Here is a 9,321-nt window from a genome sequence, read left to right as displayed (position 1 = left end):
CATCGAGGTATTTATTATAATTCTCAAAAAAGAGACTTCGGTCGGCCAGTCTCTTGTACTGTAAATCGGTGTTGTTATATTTCGCGTCAATCGAGATTTCGGTCGGTCAAGAGGAACCAAAACAGTGGCAACTCCGTAGGTAAAATAGATCGAAGTAAAAAAAAAAATATGTCTATTTTCATCTCTAAGAATGGTGACTAATCCATGGTATTTGATAAATGTGGGTTGGGGCGACGATCTCCATCGCGTACATTTTCATTGACAATAAAAGTGATAGTATATGGATAATACACTCTCTGACGTCTGACTCAGATAGGCTAGTCGTGCGACGTGAGTGAAATGTCAGAAAATGTAACTGGAGTGCGTTTGTGATTAATCGTAAATAGTTCACCGTCAAGTTCACGATTAATTTATATAATGTAGCGCAATGCTCTCACAAATACGTGTCAAATATTCCTACTGAACAAATTTTTCTCTCAAAAACCGCATAATGGGATCCAGACTGAGGTATTAAGATTGTTCAATGTATATCTGTTTCCTTCCGGCCGTCTCTTTGATTATTCACCTACTCTCAAATACTTCTCATTTTAATTATATGCACAGAATAGAGAATGATTCAATTTTTTACCAAGGTCTTATTGAGTGCGTTAAATTTTCACTGCCTCCACATTTGCCGACCATGAGAGCAGCTCTAGAAAGTTGAAAAAAAAATCCTTACAAAGCATCCCTGAAAGTTTATATATTGCGTCAGAGAAACGTGGAATAATTTTTTTTCCTCTTCCCACCTCCTTAAATGTCGATGTAATCTTGTTTGTGTCGGTAAATTTCCTTTGGAAAAAGGAAAGCAGATGTGCGTTGGGACGATGGCAGCAATCTAAACATAACCCTTCTTTTGAACTGTTGAACAGGAATTCTTTTATCTCAATAAAAAATTACGAATCTACAAATAAACACCCATACTCTAATTTAATGGTGCTTTGTTTCTCTAGAGAAAATGTGCGACACCTGTTCGAGTGTTTCTGCGAAGTTGCTGCGCCTGTTGCGGACAAAGATCCCTGGCTACTTCAGAGGTTCCCTGAATCATTTTCCGAAGAAGAAATACTTAAATCTGTTCCTAAATTTGCGTACCCTTGTAGTTTCGAAAAGTAAGACATTTTTCTGTTACACCTTGAATATTTTTCATTACTTCATCTTACATTCTAAGCTCTAAGGAAAGTAATGTAATTTATGTAAAAAACCATTGTTTCAGCGTTCTTGTTCAGCACTTTTCATTTGTATTGACGAGTATCGATTCAAAATGGACGTTTGGATTTTGTCGACACGATCCCAAGACGGAAACGGCATTAGTAATTTTGAGTGCCTTGCCTTGGCACGAAACATTTTACAAGTATGTTGTCATCTTTTTTCTACTGTCGAAAACAACATTGAGTGCAAACATTCTCATTGTCAGATTTTCCTTGATATTCGATAAGCAAATTAGAAGTAGACAGAACATTTTGTCTGCGTTTGTCAGTACTTGTCTTGCATCCTCCGATCTTACCATGTAATAATGGCAAACGCTTTCTTGCCCAGATTGTTGAATCATATTGCGGTAATAACTGCAAGCGGCAAAGATGGAGATCTTTGGAAATTCCTTCAAGATGTTTATAGCAAGGGTGTTCCTGCTCCTGGAGCTTCGCTCACCATTCCTCTTCCAGATCCTAGTGTTGTAAGTGCGAATAATTGAGAAAACTTTTATATAAAAATATAATAACCTCAGTCAATGATAAGATTTGTATTTTTTTCAGGTATTTGTTTGTCAAAGCCCAAAACAATTTCAGTTGCCTAGTATACCAGAAAATGTGAGCACATATTATCTAAATCTTTTGCTACTACTATTACGTTTACTAGAATAATGCATTGACCTTGTTTATATTTCAGAGAAATTTGACTGAGTATTATAGCGCCATTGATTCGCACAATATGATGATGGTGTTTGCCTCCATGCTCTATGAAAGACGTATTATATTTACTTCGAAAAGGTTGTCAAGGCTGAGCGCCTGCGTTCAAGCCTGCAACGCCCTTATCTACCCGATGATTTGGCAGCACATATATATCCCTGTTTTGCCATTGGCTCTGATGGATTATTTGCTAGCTCCGATGCCTTTCCTCATCGGTGTGCCAGCGCCCATACTTGAGGTATTATAAAATTTTTTTACTCAAACGAACGTTGATCATTGAAAATTTTTCTTTAGCATTCATTGCATCGGTATTTACTTCAGGAGGTGTGATAAATCGTACATACATGTTTTATGTAACACAAGTAGCACTTATCTAATTTATTACACAACTCCACCTGAAACTCAATACCAGATACGAACTCAATGAAAAACGTACGAAACTTTTTTTCCTGTTAAAGCAAATCTGTATTAAATTAATTTATTTATTTTCATGAAAACAAACAAAAACAAAAAACAAAATAAAAAAAACGTAAAAAAGGAGATACATTTAGTAAGTATCATAAAATTTTATTGTAGTAAATTTGAGTGAAATCCGAAATTATAGGGTTGAGGAAGAATCAGTCATTCTCTTCACAGTATCTCTTTATCTCTGATTATTCTTGTCTTGTTTGCAAAAAAATGCAAAGGAAATTTACACCAAATCAATTTTCTGGTCACAATTCAATTTAAAATTATATTTTAGAGATAAACCAATAACCAAAAGTTGACCGATATATGGCCTTGGTGGTACAACGTCAACACATAATATTACCACGTCTGGCATGCGTCCATATTGATAACGTTCAAGGCAAACTTTTATACTCGTATTTATTAAAAAAACAATTTTAGAGAGTGCGTCAAAGCGATTTGGGTGAAGTAGTAATCCTTGATGCCGACAACAACACTATCCAATCCCCGTTTGACGATCTGGAGTCCTTGCCTCAAGATGTGGTAAGATTGTTTGATTAATCTTACACAGAAGGACATTGATTTATATTCATACCTATGCTATGCTACGAAAATTAACAACTTATTAGTTCAGGTAATGTAGATCATTTTGTTATTACTTAGATAATTAATCTCAGAAGAGCACTGCGTAACAGAGCTGCGTTGCTTGGCGATGGAGTGTCAAGGGCATTTCTACGCGCATTAGTTCAATTGACGGCTGGTTACAGAGAGGCTCTAACTCTCCAGCAAGGGGAACGTATAACGTTTGATGAAAAGGCCTTCGTAGACAGTCGGCCCTCGTCGATGCAACCCTTTCTTCGTAAAATGCTGGAATTACAAATATTTCAACAAGTGAGCATTGTCATTATCAAATGATTCCTTTCAGTTTTAGAGTTTTGCTTCAAACTTAAACCGACGTTCTGCTTTCTCAGTTTATAGAAGAACGTTTACACATGCTCAATTCCGGTCTCGGTTTCTCTGACGAATTCGAAATGGAGGCTCTTAATTATTCGGAAAAATCTGGCAGTAAATTTCGACAGCAGTATCGTGAATGGTCGTACGCAATGCGTAAGGAGGGCTCTGCATTTTTTCGAAGCGTCAAAGATAAGGTCAGCTAAATCTGTATTTTTAACCTTCTGTTTTAATTTTATTGGTACACTAGGGGCTTCGCCCCTGCGCGCTTCGCGCGCCAACCCCACGTCGGCGCTCGCTTCGCTCGCCGCCGAGGTATCTGCACTACACACCTCACTATTTCCTTATACTGTGTCTCTTAGACAGGTGAATTTATTTGTGCTGATTTGATGACAGGTCTGCAACTGTTGATCGTTTGTTTCCGATCAACCCGACATTGTTATTGGCTCCCTATGCAGGTCTGCTCAGATTGTTTTCGTAAACGAATCCACTAACATGTACAAAACCCCCGATGCCATGCATCCCCAATTGCATTTGGCGACTTATTTTGCTATAGTTATTATTTTCCCCATAGTAGAAGAAATTCATAGCTTTGCTATAAGTAGAATTTCTATGGCTTCAGACAAATTAAAAACTCGTTATGATATTTGAGCGAGGGATATAAAATTTAATCCCGGAGATTCTGTCTGGCTCTTTCAACCTCGAAGATAGAAAGGACGGTGTCCGAAATTACAAAGAAACTGGGAAAGCCCTTACTTAGTGGTTAACCAGATCAAGGATTTACAGGATCCAAAAAAACCTATTTCTTCTCTGATATAACTCTCCTCGAGTTCTGTTTCATTACTTCTGCTGACATGTTTGCTAGTATAATATATTTGAAACGATACTCAGTCTCACCTCTGCGTGTCGATCTTGAGTGCCGTACACACAATACGCCAGCGCACGAAAAAGACAATTCCCGTCGGGATTCATCTTGATAATTCTCGTTTGCATGTTTATTTTTTGCGTGTCAGAAACAGATACCTATAAAAATATTTATCAAAGACTGTCATGAACAGCCGATGACAGCTGTCAAAGGAAGTTTTTTCTGCTAGATGTTTTTTGTTTTTTTTTTGGCATCTCACCCCACCGCCAACTTCATGCGTATAGTATTGTTATTATAATCTTTTTTATACTATTGTTATTATAATCTTTTTTACCAGTTCATTTGTTCAGAACTTTTTTATTAGATAGAGAGATTACAGTGTTGAGGTAAAGGAATTGCGGTTTCGTAATGCTTTTGTTTTACTTGCCTTTTTACTTATAAACATTTACATCTTTTCAAATTTCAACCCTCGCTTGTGGTTTTAGTGAAGCTTTAATTATAAATGTTCCTATAGTATCATTATTCGATTGCTCTCCGTTGTTTTTGTTCGGTGTTGAAAATTCAATTAGCAGCACAGAATTCTACGTCATGGTTCCACGGGAAATCATCAGAAAAAAGGTTGCTTGATGTATGTGTTTTTTTCGTCTGCTCACTGTTCAGAGCTTTTCATTTTTTCAGGCCAATCCCGCAGTCAAATCAGCTGTTAAATCGGTAAGTTAGAAGTGTGAAAACATTCGTTTAATAATCAGAAATTGTTTATTTATTACTACCAAACAGCAACATAATCTCTTGGTTAAATTATTTTTCTTAATTCATCCTATCTATTTTATCTCATGTATCAGTAAAAATCGTTTATATAACAATGAGATTCTGGATTGTTATGATTGTTGGTTTTTCAATTTTAATTACAGGTCAAGGAGAAGGGTAAAGACATGAAAACTGCATACAAAGGCTTACGCTGGAAAGGTAGTTATCCCTAATCATCCATTAAAGAGCGTTCGACGTAATTCACACCAATTTGTAATTTATTTTGAGGTCGAACAAATAGACAAGAAAGCGGCATGAGATACCAACAGCCCAGGTCAGCTCCAAGCTCTCCTACGTTGGATAGAAGACCTGTTGCATTTGCGTCTCCTTCGAAACCACCTGCCGGTTACACGGCAACGACTAGCTATCGAAAAGACCTTCGTTTCCGAAATACTGCTGTACCCGACACAAGGTAAGCTTTAAAATCATCACACAGTAACAATCGAAAATAATTATTTTCGTTTAAAATGAAATTGATTCAATTTAAGTAGATCTCTGTGAAAATTTTGATAGTAATGAATGCTTCTCTTACAGCAGGAAGCAATATTCTCCATTGAGTCCCAGTTCACCCGAGGAAACAGATTATCCAGTTGAAAGGCTAGACATAGATCTGATGAACGAACTTCGAGATGTTATATATCCTAATACTCCACCTGTCGATAGAACGGTGAGTTTACAATTACAGATTTTTTAAATTAGAGTATCTTGATAATTCGAATATTATTCCGCATTTGGTAAATTAAAACAATGTTTTATAAATCCTGCAAATCATGTTATATTTGTCGATTTTTTGGTGACAGGAAAAAATAAAGAATTAGCACTTTTCGTTCCATTGTTCTTGTGTAATGTTCGATTTAACGTGTTCGAAAGTTAAGAACGTGTTTATTTTAACGATTAACAATGTAAAACTAAAGAAAAACTATCATTTTTCTCTCTCTCTCTCTCTCTCGTTTCCTCCCTTTATGTGTATGCTTCTTTTTTTTTGTATGTGCTAGTGTACCGTCATTTTTGCAAAATGTTTAATATACTAGTATCGTCAATATTGTCTGACTATAGCTTGTTTGCGCCTCTGATTTCTCTGATGAATGGTTTGAACGACGATCACTTCTCACTCACCGCAATAGCACAACATTAACATCTATAGATATAATAAATTTTAAAGCATGTTATATGTACCACAAGATTGAATTAAAGCTGCACAGTCACACCGACTTTGTCCTCGTGTTCTCTTTCCTACAGTCTTAAAGTTTCTTGACTTTTTTTGATCTTTGTGCCGGTGTGATCGTGCAGGCCTAATAATCACAGTCCGTCAATCCTAGTACATTTCTTTCAACACTGTTTATTGTTTTTCATATTTAATTTATTAAATTTACAATATGTATGTTGATTTTTCATCAATACTTATCTCGAATAACAGCGCACTTATTTATTGTTTTGTATAAAACGAGAAAACCAATCAAACCAGAGAGACTTGATTTTATAATTGAATCCCACTTGAATTTTGATCTCCAATAATAATTGTAATAATAATGAGCACCGCATATGAATGGAAGTGAGTGTGATGTGCATAAACTTTCAGTTGAAGCCAGTGCGCAGTTTAGACAGCTTGAGGTCTGCATGGAGTGGGCGCTTGCGGCACGGCCCTCTTCCCTCCGACACTTCCATTGCCACCGACATTTATGAAGCCTCCCGTACTTCAGATTCCTTCTATTCCTCCACCCTAGAATCATCCTCGACTAGTTCCAATGCTCAATGCACAACAAATCACAAACTGCTAGAACCCGGCACGCCATTGAATTCTGCAACTTTTGATACCCTGCTAGATATTTCCGATACTTCAACTACTAATAGCAGCTCTAACATTAACGGAAATGACACGTCAAGTCCGTCTTCGATCAGATCTTTGTTCAATTTGAAAAATTCGGACAGTATTCCATTCGCTTCACTTGGGACCGAAGATCAGGCGTCCAACAGTTCTAGAATGGATAATCTTGTGGAGAAATCTACTCGCGATTCTCACGAATTTGTCAATCTGACCAATCCGTTCGTTAACAAAAGCATATCTCATAATCAGAGTTTGTTGGAACATGACGATGACCAAAATAAAAGTGGAGAAAATTCAAAGACTATCGCACACATCGTGCAAGATTCGGAAAATTCTTTTCATCGTGAAAACCAATCTTTGTTACGGATTTCTTGGTTTAATAATCTATTGGATGCTAATTTGAATATTACAGATCCTAGCTCGCAATTAATTGCTGACGATCCATTTGACACAAGCCAAATACTGAACCCTTTCCACCCACAGAACCCATTGTTAATTCATCCCATCAGCCTAAAGCCGAGTCCGACCAGCATTCAACCACTCCCTCCATTAAATAATCAGCATTACTCTGCACAGGCTAAGGTAAACATGAGTCATGTCATTATCTTAATCGATTGATAATTTATAGAAAGTTATTATTATTTTTTGCACAACTTATTTTTACCCATCTACTACTATTATTAGGTAAGATAAAACCTATCATTTTGCTTTTATTCATCAGGCTTCTTAATCGTTCCAAACTTTCTACAATATTGACTTAACTTTGGGTATTTGCAATTTGGTAATTAATTCAAGAAACAAGCCAGTTTAAAACGCGTGTTGCATAAAATATATTCTGCTCGTCATTTGCGTTTATTGAGAAGCCTGAAATATCAAGAATATCATTGAAAGTCGCTAGATTAAATATTTGATTTGCACTTGCAAGTAAAATTAGTGTCGTTGTGTCACCTTGTATTATTTTACTGGCACTCAATGTTCATAGATCCGATAGTAATATTATGCCGTTATTTTTTTTATACTACAATTGATTATGCTCGTGGCTATATTGACATGAATTTCACTCATCTTTTTCTATCGATTGGTGATCGAAACTGTGTATAGTTTCACCTGTAATTTAGTTAAAACAAAAACAGAGATAAAGAACAATTAAAAACAACCAATTACACAACGTCCAATGCTTTCGCAGCCTTTTTTTTTTTGTTTTGTTTTAAGCAGTGTTGTTATAAAGTATTTATTATTGTATTTTTGATCGTGTTCTGAATAATGCAAATTTTTACAGAGTCTGGTGAAAAATATCTTGTCTGTGTAAATTATACTGAGGATTATGCTGAGAGTATTCATAAGTAAACTTATGAAGATAATGCAATAACGAATTAATTTACCTGGTTGCAGAAAATAAAAAATATTTATCGTCAATATTACGTTTCAGGATACACCAGAGCCCCACGATTTAATCAGACTAGATTCAACGAATAGCGATGATGAGTTTGACCCACTTTTATCAAAGTCTGTAAAGAGTAACAGCGCCAAACAAATGACTCAGTCATTGCATCTTCCACAGATGGGAGAAGGTCTGACAAATCCTTTATATCCGTACTTTTTACCACAGCATAAAGCTAGGGAGGATCTTGATTTACTCCAGGAGTATGGTCTTGATTTTAATAAATTTAATCTAGCCAACGGCCCGTCTTCCGCAATGACTACATCGTGTAATCACACAATACAAGAATCTAGCACAACTGCTTCGTTCAATACAACCACTGTTAAGACACAGAATAATTGGACAAAATTTGAATGAATAGAATTTTGAGCGAAGTTTTATACATATCAAGATAGCGAATAATAATATTGATGATAATGATAATAATAATAATAATTGTAAATACGTGAATTATATTTGTTACTATTTATACGTGGATATGAGATTGTGAATATCGTTTTGGTGTGAAAGGCGTAAGTTTGTTCGAAATTGGAATAGATGACGGAAATACGATCCTTTTTACTGTATAGAATTTGTCTTATAAATCGAAAGAGTACACTTTAATTCGTTTTATTGCAATCAATACGAAAGAACACAGGGTCAAAGATGAGTTATAAGTTTAAATTTTCTGTAGGTATACATATTAGGGTGGTCCTTGCTTTAGATTTTTTCGAATTTTGACCAAAGTGCCCCTTAAATTGGTTCTAAATAAATTAAAATATCTTAGAAATATGTACCGAAATTTAAGTAAGAACGTGTGCAATTTTAAATAACAAACTTCACAACCCTTGCCAAAGAGTTTAGAGGTGAGATAGAGTTCCGTACTTTGGTGGGGGTTTTAATTCATTTATTTGGAACCAATTTACAGGGTGGCTGAGTCAAAATTAAAGATAAAATCGAAAATAAAGACCACCCTAGCATACATACAGGGTCATTCATTAATTACCCAACCTCAGGTAAAATCTGCTGCGTCGGTCGCCTTTGTGGTCAGTATTTAATAAATGAC

At 35.8% G+C, this 9,321-nt stretch overlaps 1 protein-coding gene across 5 annotated transcripts; it reads left to right on the top strand.

The window, feature by feature from the left end:
- The first annotated feature begins 236 nt into the window (after positions 1 to 236).
- On the top strand, positions 237 to 8,879 carry LOC107222306 (DENN domain-containing protein 1A). 5 transcript variants are annotated; one of them, XM_046732028.1, is made up of 16 exons: positions 238 to 507; positions 990 to 1,145; positions 1,250 to 1,387; positions 1,573 to 1,708; positions 1,788 to 1,841; positions 1,921 to 2,178; positions 2,479 to 2,490; positions 2,829 to 2,930; positions 3,051 to 3,278; positions 3,359 to 3,535; positions 4,882 to 4,914; positions 5,115 to 5,169; positions 5,239 to 5,422; positions 5,545 to 5,677; positions 6,590 to 7,417; positions 8,265 to 8,879. In XM_046732028.1, exons 1-16 carry the CDS (start codon positions 491 to 493, stop codon positions 8,631 to 8,633), a joined length of 2,880 nt encoding a protein of 959 aa, XP_046587984.1. In that variant the 5' UTR covers positions 238 to 490; the 3' UTR covers positions 8,634 to 8,879. The 5 variants fall into 5 exon arrangements, with proteins under 5 accessions (XP_046587985.1, XP_046587984.1, XP_015517093.1 ...); XM_046732029.1 differs by lacking the exon at positions 4,882 to 4,914 and having other exon boundaries at positions 237 to 507; XM_015661605.2 differs by lacking the exon at positions 2,479 to 2,490 and having other exon boundaries at positions 239 to 507.
- Positions 8,880 to 9,321: the final 442 nt, after the last annotated feature.

This window comes from Neodiprion lecontei, chromosome 2 (genome assembly GCF_021901455.1).
Source record: "Neodiprion lecontei isolate iyNeoLeco1 chromosome 2, iyNeoLeco1.1, whole genome shotgun sequence".
NCBI lineage: Eukaryota > Metazoa > Arthropoda > Insecta > Hymenoptera > Diprionidae > Neodiprion > Neodiprion lecontei.
Note: the sequence above shows the minus strand (reverse complement) of the source record. Positions and strands in the feature narration are given on the sequence as shown.

Bases quoted from the DNA above. Each gene is read 5' to 3' on its own strand.
- LOC107222306 (XM_046732028.1), top strand. The intron at 3,536-4,881 runs GTCAGCTAAATC...TCATTTTTTCAG, and splicing joins TTCGAAGCGTCAAAGATAAG to GCCAATCCCGCAGTCAAATC. The intron at 5,170-5,238 runs GTAGTTATCCCT...ATTTATTTTGAG, and splicing joins CAAAGGCTTACGCTGGAAAG to GTCGAACAAATAGACAAGAA.